Source organism: Pleurodeles waltl, chromosome 1_1, assembly GCF_031143425.1.
Source record: "Pleurodeles waltl isolate 20211129_DDA chromosome 1_1, aPleWal1.hap1.20221129, whole genome shotgun sequence".
In the NCBI taxonomy this organism is placed as follows: Eukaryota; Metazoa; Chordata; class Amphibia; order Caudata; family Salamandridae; genus Pleurodeles; species Pleurodeles waltl.
In genome coordinates, this window is record NC_090436.1 from 823,236,371 (window position 1) to 823,259,207 (window position 22,837).

General features: G+C 42.1%; 1 protein-coding gene across 1 annotated transcript; it reads right to left on the reverse strand.

Annotated features, from left to right (window-relative positions):
- Positions 1 to 1,391: 1,391 nt before the first annotated feature.
- TMEM252 (transmembrane protein 252) lies at positions 1,392 to 4,809 on the reverse strand. The gene is made up of 2 exons (XM_069224271.1): positions 4,482 to 4,809; positions 1,392 to 2,948 (listed from the first exon to the last, which is right to left on the reverse strand). The coding sequence occupies exons 1-2, from the start codon at positions 4,760 to 4,762 to the stop codon at positions 2,666 to 2,668; spliced, it is 564 nt and encodes a 187-aa protein (XP_069080372.1). The 5' UTR covers positions 4,763 to 4,809; the 3' UTR covers positions 1,392 to 2,665.
- Positions 4,810 to 22,837: the final 18,028 nt, after the last annotated feature.

Here is a 22,837-nt window from a genome sequence, read left to right on the forward strand (position 1 = left end):
ATAGGAGAGTACTGGTACTTCTAAAGAGCAAACAGGTACTCTAGAGGGCGAATACCTAAACTTCTTTAGTTCCATTTAAAGCACTGGGAATACATGCAAAGAGGAAATAACAAGGAGAAATAAAGGTATTTCTCCTTGTAGTGCCAGCCTTGGATAAACTCACCAGTTTGATGCAAACTTATGTTTGCGAGTCTTTATAAATAAGGGTTTGTGCCAAAAGACATGGGTAGATGTACAACACACAAGAACCACCCATATAACGCCTCCCTGGAGTGAGGTAACTCAAGGCAAAGCAATGTGTTGCCTTATGTTTGTTTTTTTTATTACGAAAGCCACACAAGGAAGATTTGTGGAACACTGTAGATCCTAAAATATGCTTGGCGTCAGGGTTGTGCCAGAAAAGTGACACAGTTCCAACACAAAATCTGGGCCTCAATTTATACATTTATGTTTATAAAACTCTGCCTCAAGGATATTAGCAACAAAGAGAAGCATGACAGTGCATCTGTTTGGCTTAATTGGTTGCAAAGTCTGAATTTGAAAATACCGCATGAGGTTAAGGCACCTGCTGAAGAGATTTTTTTTTGCCTAGTAAATCTGAGAAAATAATATTAATGGTGAGATAATGCTGATGGTTAAAGCATTCACTGGAAAGATCTTTGTTTTGTATAGTCCTAGTTTTGACTCAGAGTAGCAGCCGGGGCTAATACGTCTCCTGCAAAGCACATCATATAAATGCAGATGACAGATTTTATTTTATGTAGCTAGGTAAGTGGGTTACTGCTTTTAACACAGAGATCCGTTTACTTGCAGTTGAATGTTAATCCTTCTTATATGGCACAGTGAGCCATGAAGGATGATGTGTGACTCTTATATTTCGTAACCCTCACTTTATTATGTAACACATCCTGTACATTGATTCACAAATGTGTATGATTTATTGTCAATATAAACTGTATGTGTTGTGAAAAATGCTTTGATAACCTGCACTGGGATGAATGGTGCTATAAAAGAAATAAAATATTGTGGTATTTAAATTGTTATTTTGTGTACATACTGGGGGCTGAGCAACATATCTGACATACTTACAGTGCATGCTTAGCTCTTATATACAGGGTCAGAGCATAGTCAAAATCTTGCCTCTTTTAAGCACCTGTGAACTACTAACAAGCTGTGAATTTTTGTTTCTCTTCCACTGCTTTTACATCAGGTGTTAAGCTCCAGCCCACTACCAGCCAGGTTACTCAAACAAAAGCAGGCTAGTGGCCCCTTAAATGTGGCCTTTGTTATGGGCCCAGCTGCAGCCTAAAATAAGAAAGGCACCCCGCGGCCTGCGCGTTGCTGCTCAGATAAAGTTGAACAAGATACTGATATGGCACAAAGCTAGGTCGAACAATGAAAACATCTTTATTGGAAAAAAGACAACAGGAGCAACACTGACCAGGCACATAAAGCAATCCACACCCACGAGAACACTTCTCAAGTCCTGAGGTGATACACTTGTGTCACCTGATGAACAACGCCTGCATTGGATCACACCCCCAGAGAACAGAGCCTATCAGCAAATCCCGTGTAGGCTTCACAGTCAAAGGGGCGGGGCCTCTGAGTAGCAAAGCCAACATGAAGGCCATTGCTGCTACGATCACGACCCAGCAATGACAACCAGCTACGTTTAATTTTGCTGACTCGGTGATTGCTGATGTTTTACCGTTGACTAAATGCAAAAAGAGGGATGAAGGTTGTTGTGGTGTGGGCTTTTTCACACAATAAAGTGCGCTCTGCCTGGACTATACAGTAGAGGGAGTGTACATGGTCAATGGCCAATGGCTGTGCCCTCACCCTTTCTCCTCCCCCTGCGGTTTTACAAAGAAACAAACAGAAGACCTGCCTTTGCGTTTCTTCTGTATGGGGGAAATAATTTATTTTAATGGATGGAACAAACTACCTAGAACATAACCTTTCTATCTGCAAATGTAAGTGAATCAATTTACGCAGTTCAAGCTCTGCTTTAGTAAAAAAACACTACAAAAATGCACTATAGGTTAAACAAACTTAATAATGCATTACATAATGACCAAGCAATTACATCCCAACATAAGTGGTTTGAAATCAGTTGACTCGTTGCTCATTTCAGTATATACATATATATTTCAACCGCTTTTGTTCCGTTCCACATGCAGCTACTTAAGGGAGCCCCTCTTCAAAATGTTCACATATTCCAGTTTAGGGGTGGCATCCAGAAGGTCTACCGTTGTCAAGCCTGGAAATTACAGCTTATGTAAACACTGAAGAACAATAAAATATTAACTTATGTAAACGGCTTGCTCCACCATTAACCATTTTAAAGCAAGCTTCCACAACAATAATACTTTAGGTATTTTTAAGACAATAGTTATATGTTTATGTACAGGAAACCACAAAAGTTCATATTTTAGACCGAAAGCTCTCACACACAAGGGCACTGCCCCTGTTAAAATATAAAATAGTATATACGCCGCCTTCTGCAGCTCCTTTTTAAGTGCTGTGTGATTCTGGGCGTTTTAGGAGACCCGCTCCACACTGCGTCTACCTCCGCGGTACTTTATGCCGGTACCTTCTCACTTGGACTTATTTGCACCTGTCAGTACAGGTCCGGCTCTGAAGTCTGTTGGGAGCGCTTGCATTCTCATCTGCTCTCTGAAATGGCGGCAATGTCAGACCGGTTCCCAGAGCAGCCGGTGCCTGAGGCTGGGCTCACCCCTGCCTGCTGCTGCAGCGATGCTTCATAGGACGGTGGTAGTTCTACGCGCCCGTCTGTTTCCTGTACGACCTCCAGGCTGCTCTCAGTGTATAATGGCGGAGGAATATTGTAAGTCTGGTCCTCCAGTGTGACGTGGTCGGTGCCTGTTCTACGATGCTGGCTCTCCAGGTCCTGGCTCTCCTCATAGGTTGGAGGGTAGAAGTCCGGCCTGAAGGAATAAAGAAAACAGGGTTGGTCACTCATTATGAACACAGACTCACAACTTCTATGTTAGAAAGGCCGCAGCACCACCAGTTGACTTCATGTTTAATCCGGTTGACTAGTTGGAACTGTTTGAACAAGATTTATTTGCAGCAGTGTTCCCTCTAAATATTGAAAGCACAATATTGACTGTACAAAATATCGAGGACAGAGTATCTGTGTTCTGTCCCTAAATATCCTTTCCTCAATATTCTAGAACCACAGTATAGTTGGTGTTGATATTCAACAGAACAAGCCTTTTGCAGCATGTATAACTTTTAATATTACACCGTGATTAACGACTAACAGAATTAAAGGACATTTTTCTGATTAAACATGCATACTAACTGAATCCGATAGATATTATTACGCACCAGTAGAACCCGGTTCAATGCTTTAAATGGGCAGGTAATGTCCGGTACTGAGTTCCTGCACGTCCTTAATTTGAAAGGAACAGTACCTGCACTTCTCAGCACTTGTACAATACCTTTAATGAAAGAGTACCGGCACTTCTCAGAAGCAAGCAGGTGCTCTGGAGAGGGAGCCTTCACTTTTGTATTTCAATTTAAAGCACTGGTAGAACCCAATGCATTAGAAACGCGTCCCAGGAGGCATCTGCACTCAACTGGGCTCTTCTCTAGCTGCATGACCGTATGCACTGTCGTGTGACTGCTATTTGTATTTACCTCACCGCTAAGTGTAATACTGTGCCAACAATAAGCACTTCCATAGCCTGATGACAGATGACACTGCGACGTAACGTAGAAAGACGTCTAGGCCAATTCTGACTTTTACTCATCCATTTAGATGACCATATAAATCAGTCTGGCATATAACCCCAAATAAATGTTTTCTTCCTTAAATTTCCCCTTGCTTGGAGACTGCATGGCCTGCTCCTCATCAATAATTATTCATACATCCCATGCACGTTTACACCTTTCTCTGGTCACTATCCGGGTGGGTATGACATAAGCGTCATTTTTTCAGATCAAATGGCCAAGGAACTCTTTCTATTGGGTTGGTTAGAAAAAACAAACTTAAAGGCGCGTGTAGAAAAATGGCATATAAATCTTCGTGGCTGCAAAAAAAAATCTCAAAAGCAATGTCATTTTAGAAGTTATGTTTGATGACTTTTTCACTATGTCTATTAAAATTATCACCAGAGTAGAACTGTTGCCCAAAAATGACAAGGGAGTCACTTTTTATAACCGCATTTAATAATATCTGCCTTCCTTTCCATCGCGTTACTGCCCTTGTTTTATAATGTTTGGTTGATAATTTGTACCAGCGTGAGACAGAAAAGCTGGGCAATTTCGATGTTTATTTCCAGTTCTATTTTGCGGACTTGTTCTAAGGTAATGCACTACTAGGCGCCACCAGCAGGGGTCTCCAGAGTGTACACAGAAATAGTTAATAGGGCCACATTGCCAGGCGAGGCGGCAGTCACTTCACTACACAATGTTACGCAGGTGTAACAAGGTATTTTGCAGCGGCGACATACCTGTCCACTGTTTCTATGTGCACCTGCCGTGGGCGCGGGAACTGCCTGACCACGGAGTGGAAGAAGCTCTTGTGGTTCGCCTCGTGGTACGTGGTCCAGAAGATGCCGACCAGCAGCAGGACGAAGCCCAGGGGGAGCAGCGCGTAGGACAGCGCCATCTCGCTGCCACAGTTGCAGGCGTAGCTGGAGGACACGTAGAAGGCTCCCAGGCACACCAAGGAGAAGCCAATGACCAGGAGGGAGAAGCGAAAGACAGCCAGGACGCTTTTGCGGAACTCCATCGCCAGAGCAGGGCTGTAACACGTCTCGGGAATCTTTTTCGTGAGCACCGCTGCAGGGCTTTATATGCTCCAAGGAGCGTGGCCTTTGGACAAAGAGAAAGCGGTGCGGTCTATTACGGGCCATTCATTAACTGTTAAGTGGCATCTCTTTCATCTAATATCCTCCGATATTAACTTCAAGTCATAAAAGTACTGAACGCGCAAAACAAAAACTTCCTGTCAAGTTCATTCGCCGGGAAGCGGCCTGTCAAGCATGATAATGATGTTGGCACGGGATGACAGAAGGGCATGTACTTGAAGTTACAATTGTGCGCTTCAAGCGACACGTCCTGCTCTCAAGGCACATCTGCCAGGGCTGCTGCACAATTCTGAGCAGAGGACTGCTGATGTTGTTCAGCAGCTCACAACTGTTGACACTTTTTTTTTTATCCATCCCGTCCTTTCAGGGATAGGGTGTAATAATCGAATTTCACAATAGGAAATTGGTGCAATGTTAGTTTTAATTTCTGTGACCCATTATCTTCTGAGAAGCGGTGTGATGGCACTAATCCGTGAAATTTAACACAGCGAGCCACATCTGCAAATATTGAGCACACTTACTCAGTATGCGAACTGAGCAGATTTCTTGTTGCATATGTGCAAATATGAATCCAGACGCCGTCAGTGTCAAATTGCTGTATTGACAAAATAAAATCTAAAATCATTCCGACCTCTACATATGTAAATCTGTGAGTTTCCATACACATTTTGCATATGTTAAAATCAGCATATGTGGAAATCAGCACGCAGGGGCAAACTGTACAGGTCACTGGGCAACAATCTATTTCTTCTCCTTTTGATCTCTGTGTTTGATTGTGAAACCCATACTGTCATAGCTAGCAGAGAGCATGGAGCACACCCTCGGTAGCCGGGCACTAGGTAGGTTCTCTGCAGATAGCGTCCTCCAAATGATTGGTCACTAAGCCACCAGGAGCCTTCTTTGGACAACAGCGGCACCTAGGGGTGTAAAAATAAGGTGCAGTATTGCTGCCCCTTTGTCCATTGCACAACACCAAGAAGTGGAGCAAAAAAGGGAGAAAATCACAAGTCTCCAACTCGAGCTGCAGGATCCTGATGGGATACCAATAAAGTGATTAAAAGCATCACACTACATTATTTGGACCTCAGAATCTTTGAGAGATCTGCTTGCAAGAGAAAACAAAATAATATTTCACTGATCGCCTAACACAAGGTAAATAGTTGAACAAGTAAAGGGGGGCCCACAAGAGTGTCATTGATAACTGGTGCAAAGTCACTTGGCTCCTGTCTGTCATCTGGCACAATAATGGAGCCCGGAGACTTTATTCCAAGACCTTTCTTGCATCAGCGCTTTTCATTGAATTACTTCAGAGAAATGTGTTTGTAGTCTTGAACAAGTAGGTTTCAGTGCTAACAACAAACACTCCCCTGGGACTGCGTCGTGAGCTATACCTTCTTGCAGACTCCCGCTCTGTGGACTATGCACCTATTAACCAGCACTAGTGTAGATGTGCAGAATATGCTTTTCGCCAGATACTGCGTATTATATGAAGTTAGTCTCGTCAGAGAGTACAGAAAATAAGCAAAACGTGTTTTTGTCATATTCTCATTTAGAGACCACTTCATAAAATGTGCTTTTCTGCTGAAAAATGTAATATGAGCATCTCCGCTGATCACAACAGAGGACATGTGCACAAACTAATGACAAATTACAGAAACCACAGAATCACGGCTGCACGCACGGAACGGATGTACGCCGAACAATTTTTGCACGGGTGCACTCCAATCACATGTCCCCAGGTGGTCCCGCTGTGCCAGTGATTACTTAATGGTAGCAGCTGGGTGCTCCACAGCGCGTCCCAGAAGCACGAGAGGTGCGTGTGGCTTAGCAGTGCCTTCACAAGATTGACGTAGCACCGCCTTCTCAAAATCAAGCGACCACAGTGCACGATAGGACAGACGCCCAACAGAAAGAAGAAGCTACGGCCGTGTTTGTGGAAAGTGCGGCAGGCTGCGGTTTCATCATATTTTGAGTTCCTTAAAGGCAATTAGTTTATAGTTAGTGCCAGCATTAATCTGATGATCGCACTGACAATTTTAAATCAATTCCGGGAGAATTTGCTACATTTCTCGGCATCATTCATTGAAATACTTCCGGATGAAAGGTTTCATTTCAAGCCACATTTATTCACTTCTTCGTTTCACACATTGCTTCTAGATATTTTCATTTGAGTCATTTACTTCCAGTTCAATTCCACAGCTAATCCGTAGCTTCCACTTTCTTCCTTGCGTCCTTTCAGTAATCCTTCTGTAATGACATCAGTGTAGTCAGGGGGGTGCAGAAATTTTATTGTAGGAATGCTCTTAAAGAACAGCAGTACAAGTAGCGCGCGCAATTTAGTTCATGGATGTGTGGATGGATTCAAGAGGCAATAAAGGGTTAATTACTGGGAAGGAGGTGTAAAGAGGCTGCCAAGTAGCACCACTGCCCAATCTTTTCGCATAGCGGAAGTGACATAGGGCCTGATTTAGAACTCGACATATGGGCCACTCCTTCACAATGACGATGGATATCTCGTCTGCCGAAATCTAAATCCCATGTCATATAATTGGATTTAGATTTCGGTAGACGGGATATCCGTCACCGTTGTAACAGAGTAATGAGTCCACCGATTTCTAAACCAGACCCATAGTTTCTTGTTTATCCTGGTGCAAGAGCATAACCTTAGAAAAGGGACAATGGATTGTGGGCCAAAACTAAAATGGCTGACCCTGAGGTTTCCACTATGGTACACTACTAAACTGGCTGGTTCTCAAAGCTCCCTCTGCCCACAGTAGTGGTACTTCGTCCTAGACCCCAAAAGAATCAAGTATTCATTTCATTTCAAACATGCTTGAGGTAGCACATGGCTACCCTCCAGTGGCCTCCCAGGGCTGTAGTTCACCAGAGCACTTATTAAGTATAAGTCACCAAACAGCCAAGTTTTTAATATTTTCCTGAAGAAACAGTTATCCTCCACATCCTAGTGGGAAGCCATATTCCACGATTTTGCCACTAAGAATGACGGAAACCTGCCTCCACGCCTTACTTTATGTACTGTTGGAATTTCAACTAACTTTAGGGCGGATGATGTCAACGATCTCCTGGGCACGTAGGGACAAATCATGGGACACAGTATTTAAGGGTCTTTTTGATTATAATGGAATTTTCTGACTTCTATAGATTGCTCAAGATTACACTGCAGTACAGGTCAAAGACATTGGGCAAGATTTACTACAAAGTGGCACAGCACGGTGCTGCACCAAAATTTGCATTGTGCTATGCATTCGTTTTTGGCGCTGCCACAGATTTGCAACTTCTTGTAAATCTGGGGCAGCATCAAAAGCAATGGTGTTGCGGTGGAACGCCCACAGCAACACCCATTGTACTCCCCTCTGGCGGAGAGAAGTGCTTCGATTGGGCCCAAATTTAAAAGGTGGCTTTAAGCCACAAAAAGTGGTTTAGCACCACCTTGTAAATGTGTCGCACTGAACAGCGCCACTGGACTGTCACAAAAAGTGACATTCCGGTGGCACAAGGGCCTTGTAAATCTGGCCCACATTGTTAAGTGTGTGGAAATCGTGTAGTCACGTTTTATAGCGGTTCATGGGAAATGGCTGCTCAGCTTTTGGAAGACTTGCCAAAACTCAAAAGAGTTAATAGAATTCTTACAGGGAATGCCATCATTATCAGGAACAGATGTTGATTCATGGATGGAAATATAGTCCGTAGAATACCGCAGGAGCAATTCAGCACTTTGTAACACTAAGTGGAGCATGCACATGTTGTTATAGTGAACTTGAAGGATTTGTACAGACTTCATTCGGTAGGTTTACTGAACCTACAGACACAATCTCATGAAAAATACAATATTTAATGATTACTCAACTCTTGTCGTATTCATTGTGTGACTCTGATATAAGTTTGAGAGTAGACAGCAGCATGAACAGTAGAAGGTGCAGTAGTCCTTACATAGATGCAATGGAGTTATACTGCAAGACAATGCTTCTTGGTTTAGTGCAGCCTTATGTACAATGTTACCTGGCACAGACTTGAATGAGTTTCCCATTTCCAGTTTCTGGGCTTGGCTCTCTCCTACAAACAGGCCACTTGGCACACTCTTTTAAAAGGGCTTTCTCCTCAGTGGGGAAACAACCTTTACAGCACTGCCTTTGCCACACAATGCCTTTTCCCACAAATCTTTTAGTCTTTACCATGCGTGCCTTTACCACTGAATAAGTATATCTGAAGTAAGCATGTGTGTGTGTAAAATGTAGGGTTTAGGGTGGGTAAGGGCATAGGGCAGAAAGGGTATTTTTAGGGTTTATGGGCCAGTAGGGGTATAGGATGGGAAGGGCATTTTTAGGGGTTAGGGGTGAGTAAGGGAATAGGGTGGTAAGGGTATTTTAGGGTTTAGGGGTGGGTAGAGGTATAGAGTGGTAAGGGTATTTTTAAGGTTTAGGGATGGGTAGGGGTATATGGTAGTAAGATTATTTTTAGAGTTTAGTAATGGGTCGGAGTATAGAATGGTAAGGGTATTTTCAGTGTTTAGGGGTGGGTAGGGGTGTATGATGGTAAGGGTATTTTTAGGGGTTAGAGATGGGTAGAGGAATAGGGTGGCAAGGGTAATTTTAAAAGTGCATGTAACGGAAAAATGTATTTTTTAAGTGTTTTATTTTTAAAAGGGTGAGGGAGTTAGGGGTTCTTCCCTTCAAAAAGTAATCTTGAAGATGAAGGATGAAGAATCACCAGAAAACAATAACCACTGTGTGGCAAATGTATGCTTTTTAAAGTCATACAACAGTGTCAACAGACTTATATAGGTGAATGTAAACAATGCAATTGCCACCCCTGTCTGCAGTTCATTTTGCATCTCAATTTCTTTCTCTAAACACACTCCATGTTTCCTTGGGGGTCTGAGTTCTTGGTTGGTGGATTATGGTATCATATAGTTACTGTTCACATGAGCAGTGGCTCACAGTTCCCTCTAGAGGCTTCTGACTCGATAAGAGGCTGTTTACTCTCTGTGGGCCAGTTTGGAACTGGCTCTCCTCTGGCTTCCTCCTGGGCTTTAGGTTCTATGTGGTGCCAGCCTGTGAAAGTAAAGTGGAGTTGTCTTGTTGCTCAGGCTCTTCCCTTTTGTTTTGTTTTCCTCCATTCCTCATAGATGTTCTTCATTCTCTCACAGAGCTCTTCTACCCGTAGATTTTCCAGAGCTTGCAGGAAGTCACAGAGCCTATGAAACCTATGAACTGACATGGGAAAGGTGAGTGTGTGCATTGATACACTGCCACGTCGACCTAGCAAAATAACCCTTTTGCCAGACCCAAACTTTCCCTTTTCATACATGTAAGACACCCGTAGGGAAGGCCTTAGACAGCCCAGAAGGCAGGGTGAAATATCTGTAGAAGGTGACAAAGGACTCATCTTCATTTATTTGCATGAAAGGTTGGAGGGAAGCTGACACACTTCAATAGGGAAGTGCCTGTCCCCATACAAAGGGCTGATTACCCCCTACTGGCTGTCTGGAGCCAAGGCTAGGAAGAAAGGATCTCTGTACACTTCACAAACCCTTCTTTGAAGTCAAACAGACTTCAAAAGGCACATTTGGGTATAAGTACTGGGACTCTGCACCTACCAAATCAGTACACTACTGGACCTGGGAAAAACTCTGCTGGAGTTAAGACTGCTGTTCTGTAAGGAGTGCCACTCTGCCTGGGCTGACTTGACTGTTCTAAGAAACTGCTTCTTGCTTGAACCCAGAGTGACTCCAAGGGCTTGTTGGCTTGCCCCCTGTTTTTCTGCAGCCTCGGGGACATCAAAGACGGCCTGTAACTCTCCTGGTGCTGCTGGACTCTGACATCTGTGAGTCCTACCATTGCCTGAAGTACCACTCCAGTCCTGGGCCTCAGAAGTGGGTTTTACAGCTGCTTTCAGTTAAAATCTGACACATCATCACAACTGCACCTGTCAGAACTGACCCATCGCCCCTTCTGCGCTGATGCAGAAGCTGTTCGAGGACAGCAGATTCAGAGCCTGCGCAACCCGACGACGATGCTCTGCATGGCTCGACATCAATGCATTACATCCATCTCTACAAAATTTGATGCCACCCGAATGCATGGAAAATATAGCAACATCGCCTTTTCATTTGCTCCTTGACGTCGACACTTGCTCTATAAAAAGGTACTTCTTCAGCGGGCCCTGTGTGGGTTCTGTACCTGCCCCACCCTCCATCCCAGTCGGCGTGAAGGTTGGATTTGCACTGGTCCCTTGCAACCTCAAGTAACCTTTTGACTGCTAGTGACTTCTAAGTACTATTTTTAGTTTAACATTTAAACATTCAAATCTCAACTTCTACTGATTGGATTTTTGTCGTTTTGGCTTATTTTACTCAGATAAATATTCTCTATTTTTTCTAAACCTATGTGGAGTCTTTTTGTGGTGTTTTCATTGTGTTACTGTGTTTGTGTGTGTCAGTTGCACACATACCCTACACATTGTCTCTTAAGTTAAGCCTGCCTGCTCTGTGCCAAGCTTATGGGGGTGAGCACATGTACATTTAAAGTCTGTATCTGACTTACCCTGACTAGATGTGGTGGTTCATGTTTGTACAGGATGCATACTCGACAACCAGTCTAACAGAGGCCTTTATGAAAAATGCAAAGATTTGATGCTGCCAAGAAACCTGGTCTCCAGAAGAAATGGCAATGGATGGGTGTTTCTCCTAATGTCTCCCAGCTTCAACTAAGGGAAGACCAAATAGAGGCCTGATCATATAAATCTCAGTTTCACTCACTTTCAAGGCTGAATCTTACATGGTTCTCAGTAATGACATATAGCAACTTACTTTGAGACGTAACCCCATGGTCATAGACTTTTCAAATATATATCTGCCTCCTAATAAAAACAACAGAAAACCCCAGATGCTAAAAACCTTAGAATCTGCCATTTACATTCAATCATCTAAAAAAAAGCCTGACTAGATAGAACCAAAGTAATGTTAGTGTGCAGTGACTTCAGTATCAAACCACAACAATCATTATTGGACAGAGGCATCATAGATGAGGAACTTGCTTGAGAAATCCAATCTTTGTTGCCGAAAAGTTTTGGAGCCTCTAAGGAAGGCCTCCTTCTTAACTCAATCCTGGAATCCTGTGCGCTAAATGGAAATAACATGTTCAGCACTTCAAAGAGTGAAACCTACAGAGTGAATAGCTGTGCAAGTCTCAGTGACTATATCCTAATCAGTATTGCAGCATTGGACCTGGTAGCAAATATGAAAATGTATACTCAACTGGAAAGCGATCATGATCCACTAATTGCAACTCTTATTGTGCATGATTTTAAATATAACTATCATAAACTGAGCACCAGCTGTTGATCTACAATTGACATTTAAACTTCGAACATGCAGAACCTAATAGCAACCAACCTTTCCATCTAATAATAATGCCAACCTAAATAAAGCTCTTAATTAAAGGATAAAGTTGATCGCCAAGCCGCACAAAAGCCCAGGGACAATCTCAGAGATTCTCCTCAACTTCCAGTTCCTAATGCAATCACAGTTGAGACAAAATGACATCAGTGCAAATAAAGTGGCCATCTTGGCACGGTTCGATGACTAGTGCCTATAGAAAAAACAAGTATAAAAAGAGTAGTTGAGAGCAAAGCACTATCAGAAGAAGACAAAACGTAGGTAACTGAGAAGAGGCAGCAAACATTGGATAATTCACAGAAAGTAAACTGTCACAAAACGTCTGTGAACTGGTTGAATAGGCTTTAAAAATGGAAACAATATATATACACCAGGATATTTTGTAATTAGATAAATAGGGGCTGTGAGGGATCAGCATCAAATTTGGACTCAGGAGTTGGTCCTGATAAGCGGTTGAACCATAGTCCCCAATCTATTCAATTCCCAGAATAGACAATGTAAAACAAAAAAAATTTGAAACCGCTTCCCCCCATCGATCTGGATATTTAATTTACAGATGGTTATGTAACAGAGGCAATTCTCATCTAAAAAAACACAAAGCACCAGAATCAGATAGAAACCCCACTGACACCCTTAGATCAAATTCCAAGCTTTGGGCTCCACTCCAAATGTCTATAATGCCGTCCTGAAATCAGGGAAGATCCCCAGCTCCTGGAAATCAGCAATAGGCATTTCCATATTCAAAAAAAGATTTACAAGCTGGCCCTGTGTACTAACTCTCAATCTCACTACAAGACAGCGCTGGGAAAATGTATAAAAATCCTATTTTTGAACCACGTGTGCGACTAAGTCGATAGCAACTCGATCATATCTAACCTCCGGGTCTGTTTCAGACAAGCAATCAGCACTGTAGACCAGGCAATGAGACTTTATCTTACTTGTATCAAATATACAAAATAGAAAAAGCACCCTATTGCTGGTATTTGTGGACATGGAAATGGCATTTGTCTCTGTGAATAGAAATCTGCTATGAAGTACACTGAATGATCAAGAAGTATAGAATAATTTGGAATGTACCCTGCAATGTCTACATCAAGATACTACAGACAGAGTGAAATATGGACCAAAGGGGGAATGTGCAGCAGATTTCCCAGTACAAGTCTGCCAAGACTGCTTTTTAGCACCAACTTTATTCAACCTACATATAAATGATGTGAGAAAGTTCCTTGAAGACTTATATTTAGATATCCCGACGACTGGAGGTGAAAAATTTCCTATCCTCCTTTTGACAGTGCAGTACAGATGAAATGCTATGTATGCTGCACGACTGCACCAGCACAAAGTTTCTGGTTCTCATTCCAAAAACCTTGCTAAAGACAGCATTCCATAACAAGGGGTAAACATTTTAGGATATATTTATGCCATTGACCACCTATGCTTTTGCTTTGATGACAAACTGTCAGGGGTAGAGCAATTGGAGAAAAAAGTCACAGAAATGTGTCAAAAACCTGGAGTGGTATTGCACTGCAAGATCTGATTTGGAGGTAAACGACTAAGGGGGTCATTCTAACCCTGGCGGTCCGAGACCGCCAGGGCTAAAATGACGGAAGCACCGCCAACAGGCTGGCGGTGCTTCCCTGCCCATTCCGACCGCGGCGGTAGCACCGCGGTCGCACCGCCGGGGCCGGCGGTTTCCCGCCGTTTAAGCCCCGGCGGTGATAATCCACCAGGGCAGCGCTGCAAGCAGCGCTGCCCTGGGGATTATGACCCCCCCTACCGCCAGCCTGTTTCTGGCGGTTTGCACCGCCAGGAAGAGGCTGGCGGTAAGGGGTGTCCTGGGGCCCCTGGGGGCCCCTGCACTGCCCATGCCATTGGCATGGGCAGTGCATGGGCCCCCTAACAGGGCCCAGGCCAGCTTTTCACTGTCTGCATAGCAGACAGTGAAAAGCGCGACAGGTGCAACTGCACCCGTTGCACGGCCGCAACACCACCGGCTCCATTAGGAGCCGGTTCCCATGTTACGGCCTCATTCCCGCTGGGCCGGCGGGAATGTCAGAATGGGGGCCGCGTGAGTGCGGCCGCATTGGCGGCCGCATGGCGGTTACCGCCTGGCGGTTACCGCCTGGCGGGTGGCGGTAGCCGCCCGCCAAGGTCGGAATGACCCCCTAAATTCCTTACTCGGAGTGTACAACATGAAAGTGGCAACCACTACCCCGTAAAGAGCCAAATTGTGGGGCTATAGGCGACTACCAGACAGGGTCAAAACTGAGAATCATTTTCTGCAACAGATAAGCATGTGCTCAGAGACCCTGATGGATGCATTAAGGTTTAAACTTTATACAATTAGCATCAAGCCTTAGCTGATCCTAAACATGTTCTCTACTGGGCAACAGTATGGACCAACCCTGCTGCCCAAATCTATGTAAATGTGCTCATAGATATTTTGAATTGCAAGAACCTAGTGAAAATTGATTGGCTGGATCACACAAAAATTCTAGAAATGATAGGCGTGCCAGCCATCTGGAATATCCAAGACTTGGGCCCTCATTATGAGTCTCGGTGTCCTAGGATGGCCAAACCCACAGTGGCGGCCAGGCTGCCACCAATGTGGCAGTCCAGACTCCACATTATGACCGTGGCAAACGTGCCATGGTTCGACCGCCGGCTCGGCCACTTTTTTGCCAGCCTACATCCTGGCAGTGTCAGTGGTATTAATCTGCCAGGGCACTGCTGCAAGCAGCGCTGCCCTGGGGATTACGAGTCCCCTCTCTGCCACCGCCATTTAAAAGCTGGTAGAGACAGGGTGCTGGGTGTCCCAGGGGGGTCCCTGCACTGCCCATGTACTTGGCATGGACAGTGCAGGGGCCCCCATGGACAGCCCCATCGGGCTTTTCACTGTCTGCTTAGTAGACAGTGAAAAGCACAACGGGTGCTGCTGCACCCAACACACCGCAACATTGCTGTCTGCTCGATTACGAGCTGGCATCAATGTTGTGGGCTGTTTCCCTCTGGGGCAGCGGACGGAAACTCTGTATCCACCAACTGACCCAGTGTGAAATCCGTAAAAGGGCCGCGGAAGGACACCGCACTGGTGGTCTCCTGAACACGGGAGTTTGGCGGACGGCATTTGCCACCTGCCAAACTCATAATGAAAGCCTTAATGTCTAAACCTAGTATGACCTTAGTTAAAAACAGGTACAGAGAAGTCGTGCACCAGAAACAACATATCTCAATCAGCAAAGAAAGGATGATGCTGACACATCTGAATTTAAAAGCTTCCAGTAAATTTGAAACTTACTTAGAAATTCTTACACCTGAATAGAAGAGAAGCCTAAATATAAAATTCATATTAAGGATTTTACAAAAAAAGCTGTACTCTGTTGAGAACACTTCAGACCTTGTGCTTAAGGAGTGACTTCTAAAATATATCACCAGTTGCTTCTTGCATCCTTATCGGCATGGAAGCTAACAAGTTAGACTACAATGACTCCACTGAATAAAATGCAAATGGACTGTTTAATTGAAGCCACTCTTCTATATAAGTGAGTTTTTACTTTTTTGTATGGCTATTAGCTGAAACAAAATAAGCACATTCAAACATTTAATTTACCATAATGTAGATGCAAGAATGTGAGGGCTTGAATGGCTGCGCGTGAAGTTTCCTTCTGCAACAAAGATTTCACTTTAGTAGAGAGAACTGATATCAGACCACCTAGTTATTCCTGGTTAGTGATGTTGGTAAGATCAGTGTCCAGGTTGAATCGAAATGACTAGGCAGTGGATGAAAGTAGTTTTTCTTATGACTTCAGGTCCATGTCTTTGAGCCACTTCTGGACTAGTTTCTTCTACTTGTTCTTAGCCAATAGAAATAATTCACTTTTGGCAGTATTGAGTTTCAGGTAAGTGCTGGACAGGTAGACCTGGATGAGGTGCAGGAACAACTATCTGAGGCTTTGACTGTATGAGGTGGTGGAGTTTGACATATAGAGCTGTATGTTGTCAGCATGTTGATGAACGATAGGTTGAAGATGACAGAGACAAAATGGAACCTTGAGGGACTCCACAAGTTAAAGAGATCTGCTGGATGGACCTAGGTGAATAAACCAATGTCAGTTTAATAGGTAGGATGATAACCAGTGAAGGACATTTCAAGTGAAACCCCTTTTATACTTCATTGGGTGTGAGGGTTTAAGGTTCAACAGTGTCAAAGACAAATGAGAAATCCGGAAAAATCCAGCAATATTTTAGCTGTGGTCAGAAAGGCATTGTCCATGATTTACAATGTAGCTCCATCAGTGCAGCAGAGTGGTCTGAAGGCAGATTGGTAGTCATGTAGAAGATGGTTTGCAAAGATGTGATCATCGAATTGTGCGTAGACTGCTTTTTCAAAGATGTAATGAAGGGTAGGAGAGTGATGAGCCATGGTTGGTGAGGTATGATGAGTCTAGCGTGGGTTTTCTCAGGAGTGGGAGTAGTTGACCTCTATTGAGAGCTTCTGAAAAAATGCCCTGTATGAGCGAAGCATTGGCAATGGTGACTAGGGGTGAGACACATTCTCCAGAGAGAAATGTGATGCATGTAAAACATCATATCCATAGGCAATGGCTTTGAGGGAGTTAATGATGTTGGCATTGCTGACAATAATTTGAAGGAAGATTGCTGTCAGATGCATCACGAGGAAGTGGATGACATCGGGCAAGCAGGCTTGGTGTTGTTGATGTGGTTTTTGTTTTCTAACTGCATAACTGTAGGTACCTCTTTACCTTACTCTACTGTATAGCCATAGGTCTTGGGTATTTTCCCTCATTTTATAGCACAGCCCAATACAAAAGTGTAGCAATTTCTATTTTTGCTCCGTCCCTAGTGTTGGCGAAATACTTCAGCTACTTGTAGCATACACAGAAATGTCTCAAGGGATACTATAGCAGATCAGTCAAAGTGTGTTCTCTCATTTGCAGTGGGGTATATCTTGTATCAAATAAGGGAATCCCCTTTGTCCAGGGACATGATTGTATTATGAATACATGTGCACAAGCAAAGACCTCCCACATGATGCACTGATTGTTTCCCATTTGAGGAGTTCTTCAGGTATAGCAAGGCTCTTCAAAGGGCCCCTTTGGTGGGGCAGGTAGGATTTCAAGGACCGTACTGTGAGCCTGTGGAGGGAATAATTAGAAAGAATGCATCCCATCCGGAGAGGTAACTGGACTCTTTCAAAAGGTAGATGCAGAACACTTACGCATACAATATCAATAATGCAGGGTCTGTGGTAACAGGATATGTGCAAACACCACACCTGACTTTGATGTTGACCCTGAGGTTTACCACAGTGATGTGAGTATTCTAATAAATTCTATCCTTTCTGCAAACCACCACGTCTCCTAGTGTGTTTTCTGAGGGCCCAGGTGCAAACCCAAAGAGCTGTGAATTAATCTATTTTTCACCTGTTACATGAACCCATTGTTCAAATGCCTGCCACATGGTGAGTATGTGTATGTACTCAGTGGAGCTGTAACCACCTTCTTTAATGAGGGCTCATGCAAAAAAAAACAGAGTCAGCAAGAGGTGAGGTTGAGACTCAATTATTAGAGACCAAGCCTAAAAGGATTTTACACCTTAATGTGTCCTACAGGAATTTCTTGGCACGCATTTGCACTTGTGTGTGTTAGCTACGTGTCCGCAATCACTTCTGCACATTACTCTGTTTTCCAGTGTCAGGACTTTGTTACTGTTGGCAGTGCCACAATTTACAGCACAGCCACATCCAAGGGAGTGGAGATTGCTATTGTTGCTTCATTCACCTTGCAGCTGATAAAGTGGGGTCACTTTATTTACAGCACTCTCGGCTTACGTCACATGTGCAACCATAGCAGGTCTTTTGACTTGTAAATTCTTATTATGATCATAATACTGGTGGTGCTTATTAAGCAGTCCCGACCTCTGACAAAGTAAGCAAATGTGTTTTTGTGCATTGCCACCTTTTTTTAGAAACTTTGAAACTATGTGGAAATCATAGCCAATAAGTAACTAAATAAAGATATTGCCCTATCAATAAATGTTTATTGGAAAATCAATTTTGCTTGCTTTTCATTTAATTAACATTTTGGTATTGAGCCAATCGCATATCTTGCATAATTCCCTTTAGCTACCAAACAGAATGCCACCACATGTCTAACCTACAGCGGTATGTAGATTCATTCTGAATATGCTCAATGCTTACATAAACATGCTACATTTCGTAAACATCCATGAAGACAATAACTTGGGCATGGCAAACTTATTTTTTTCATAAAGCTTATAGCGTTTGAAAAATGAAAATGCTGACACATTTAGATTCTGTATGGGAAAATAATTTATGAAAATGCTGAAACATGTAGATTCCCTATGGGAAAACAATTAATCTATGAAGTTATAAACCAAAGAATCATTTTTATCAAAGGAACTACAATGGATGAAATGTACCATTAAGTACTTTTGAGGAAATTGTGCTGAATTGAAAAGTATCTTTTGCAATTTATTATACCTATTACCACCTCCATGTCATGAACAAGAAATGTGAACCTAAAAATCTTGAAAGTCGTGATGTGGACAAATTGGTGGCAGTCTGCAATTGCAAGACTTGCTTAAGAGAATGAGATATGCAAAGGAGCAGAAAGAAAGAGCTAAAGGGTAAACAAAGGAGATTGTAAAAAGGGAAAAAAAGAATAGAAAGAACATAGGGCCTGGAACTCAACAGAAACACAAATGATGTCACGGGAAGAAAATTACAGACAGCAAGATCCACAATAAGACAACAAGATCCACAATAATGTACTTAAACATCACCATATTGAGAAATACTTAAAGGAAATTTAACAGCATCACATCGAAAAACACTTTCTATTATACATAGCAATTATATATCACAGTCTTAATAAATTCATAGCTAAAGCATACCTCTTAAGTTACATGTCAAATGCTATGCTATTGATGACAACAACTGAAGCTAGGAGGATGAAACAGTTGGAGCACAACATGAACCACCAAAAATAAAAATGCATGAGATGCACTTATTTGAATGACACTATTATGATTCAGCCAAAACAGAAATTCTGTAACACACAACATTTAAAACAGCCAAAGATAAATGGCATGACGTATTCTATCAATTATTTATTATAACAGGAAGTAAATTGAATGTAAGGACATTCAGTAAAGGCAGATACCTTGTGGTGGTTGAATTGCAGGAAATGATTGATCACTGTCAGAGTTGATGGGGGCATTACTGGTGGTCAATCAGTGGTTCCCCATATTTAAATGGGGGCAGGATGCGTGAATGGGACTATGCAAAGGGATATGTGTTTAGCCTTTTCCTGAACTGGAGGTTTAGGATAATAATAAATAGAGTTAGTACCACAGAAACGCAGAATGAAGTTGCCACACTAAAGCAAGAATATACTATAGTTTTCTGCCATAGCAATGTTGCTACTTTTAAACATAAGATTGAATGTGATAATGTCAATGTTGCCCAAAAACCTTCTGTTTTCCAGGAGAGTCACCCTCTCTGCAATCAGCCAATAAATAAGTTGGCGTAAGAGGGAGCAAACCTCATCCTCATCACCAGACCTTGTAGTTGTATGCACACCTCTCATCAAACTTAAATATAATATGTCTGCTAATTAAATTTCTCAAGTCTAAGATTTTAATCATTATAAATACAAGATTTCGGATCTTGAATTAAGGTATGTTTTTATGGAGGTAAATACTTTTCTGATGTCCCTAGTAACCAGAATGTTGTTTGAGCTCCACCAAATCCGATCTAATCTATTTAGAACATCCATAAACTCTATGGTGTAAGAAAGTAATGCAGAGATCATTGAAGTAAGAGTCAAGTCAGTATATTCTGAGATTAAACACAACAGCACTTTAATTCAGAAAGTCATTTTGAAAATGTATATTAAGTTGTTATCTGCTGATATTTTCTTACTCTATGACGTTATCAGTTTATTAAGACAAAGTACAGTAACCTGGTAATATAACCACATTCGGGACCCTTTATTAGCACTTCAAAGTATCATCATTATCAGGTATAGAAATCTAATCATAAAATCTATTTGGCTTCATGTTTGTCTGAGTATACAATGATCCATTCAGTATTTGTGCAAATACTATAATTAGCCATTTAGTACTTGTTAAAGTACAATTGTGGGCATGTGACCTCCTAATATTAGGCTAAGGTTACACATAATAGGGCAGTGACATCTACTACCCTCAGATGTCGACTCAAATCTTTTGACTCAGATAGGAGTAATAAGATAATCAAATCAATCAATGAGAACTAATAGCCATAAACAATCAAAATATACAATGAGTAAGTATTAATACACACCATGATCTATGTGGTCATGAATCACCACACCAATTTAGTAAAGTGTAAATATGTATTGCCCTTATATTAACAATGCTAATGTCATGTAAATGATGTGCAAAACCAAATGATAGCAATACAGAAACAACTTAGGCTACCCAAATCGTCCAAAATATCTCAGTCTTATAAGAGAAATCACCATTAAACACTCCAAAAGAATTATACAGAATAACAACAGAATTATTTGAAAAATAGCCACAGATTTCATAAATTGTGCAGTTAAATCAATCATAATCAATTAATAAACATTTAATATAATTATTGGGTCAGATATCCTAGCTACCAAATTCATGTTTCAGAAAGTGTGTAGGGCTGTGCTTTGTCACATGCAAAAATTAAAAATAAAACAAAAATGATTTTGGAAAAACATCTAACTATAGCACTAACAAAAATGTGGTTGGATTTCTAAAAAAAATCTGCACAGGAAAACAAAATGCACATTGGTTATACCTCTCCTAAATGAAACAGCAGTCAGCATAGTCTTCATCAGCAGAGCACTGGAACAGAAGGTCTTCAGCAGCCAGCATCAGGAACATGGAAAGGGACAAGAGTTCAGTAATGATGGGCCTAATGTATCTGCACTGTTATAATAATAAGTAGCTGAGCACAAACTGAATTGCAGAACTGAACTGAACAGAAACTGATTGGAATCTGACTTACATCACCTTAAACTTTGCTAAATTAAATCCCTAAATATCACTAGCTCGGCTTCTGTTGGACAAGATGATGAGGTGTGATAGTGAGCAACCAATTGAATTTCGTCTGAGCTTCAGTTGTATCTTTCTTTATTCCTTCTCCAAGATGGGCTCATGTTGACTCTCTTCTCCAGTTTCTGCTGAATATTAACTTTGTAAAAACAGCACAGACCATGACATTGAGCTAGCATTATTTCTTACTGGAAACCAAGGCCCATTGTTAAAACTTGCAATTATTATCAAAAGGAAGTACAGAACGAACAGCTAATAAACAATGTTTGTGAAAGCATTTCAATAAAGCCAGCATAACATTTCAACACTGTGCTTCTGGAAAAATACTAAAACGTAGGCCTTTTTTTACTAATGCTAATACATGAAGAAATAAAAGAATTTCATAATAATTTCAAACCATTAGTTTTGTACTACAATAATATTAATCATCTTTTGTCAGTACATGTAATTATAATACATCAAAATACATTTCACCGTCATTTATTATTTCACATTGAAATCTAAGTGCTGGACACCATGTCACCCACATTTTAAACATGCCAATTTTATTTTTCGAATACACGTTTCTTTATTTAGGCCTTTTAATACACCTTAATCATTTTGTTTTGGTTACTCACATTTTATTAATAAAGTTTGCTCTCTAACACTCTCAACTAGTAAAACATCTACCTGATTCACTATTTGTTACTGGAGAAACACTCATTTTATAAACATGACTGCTTGAGACTGAATTAGCCTTTGTATGTCATCAATATTTTAAACAGGCCCAACAAAAGATGTACTTGCACTAATAGAACCAATTTTGCTTCTTCTTATAACATTGTCCTTCAGGCACATTTTGCCAAACACATTAATATATGCAATAAAACATGAAGATTAACAATCTCTCTTAAGGTGTATCCCACAAACATCTTTATTTTCCAGACATCCAGATAATCTTTCTTTGTCTAATGGACTTTTATCACGTTAAAACTCCTTTTTCGTGGTTTGTACTTTAGTGAACACATATTTTGTTTGATCTCACCCACACTGCTCACATATCTCATATTTAGGCCTTCATTACGAGTTTGGCGGTACCTGGGCTGCCATGCTGGCAGTGGCGGTCGTACTGCCGACGGCCCGGTGGTGAAAACCGCAAATTATGACCATGGCAGTCTTCCCAACAGTTTAAAGCCAATACACTGCCAGTACCGTCAGTGGGGTCAGGCCACCGCGGACGGCGGTAGGCACCTTCAGATCGGCAGGGACCATGTTTCAGCCGGACATATTATGAGGCTGCACACCGCCAGGGTTTCTGCTGTGGTCGCACCGCCACCAAAACTCTGGCAGAAATCAACTCTATAAAAGGAAACACCCACCTTCTGGAAGACAGAGCTTTCCGGAGCTGCCATGGAACCTGAACTCGCAGTCCTCCCATTATTCCTGCTCATATGACGACTCCGGAACAAGCAACGGCGACGAAGAC

Bases quoted from the DNA above. Each gene is read 5' to 3' on its own strand.
- TMEM252 (XM_069224271.1), bottom strand. From the start codon at position 4,762: ATGGAGTTCCGCAAAAGCGTCCTGGCTGTCTTTCGCTTCTCCCTCCTG. The intron at 2,949-4,481 runs GTATGTCGCCGC...TTATTCCTTCAG, and splicing joins CACATAGAAACAGTGGACAG to GCCGGACTTCTACCCTCCAA.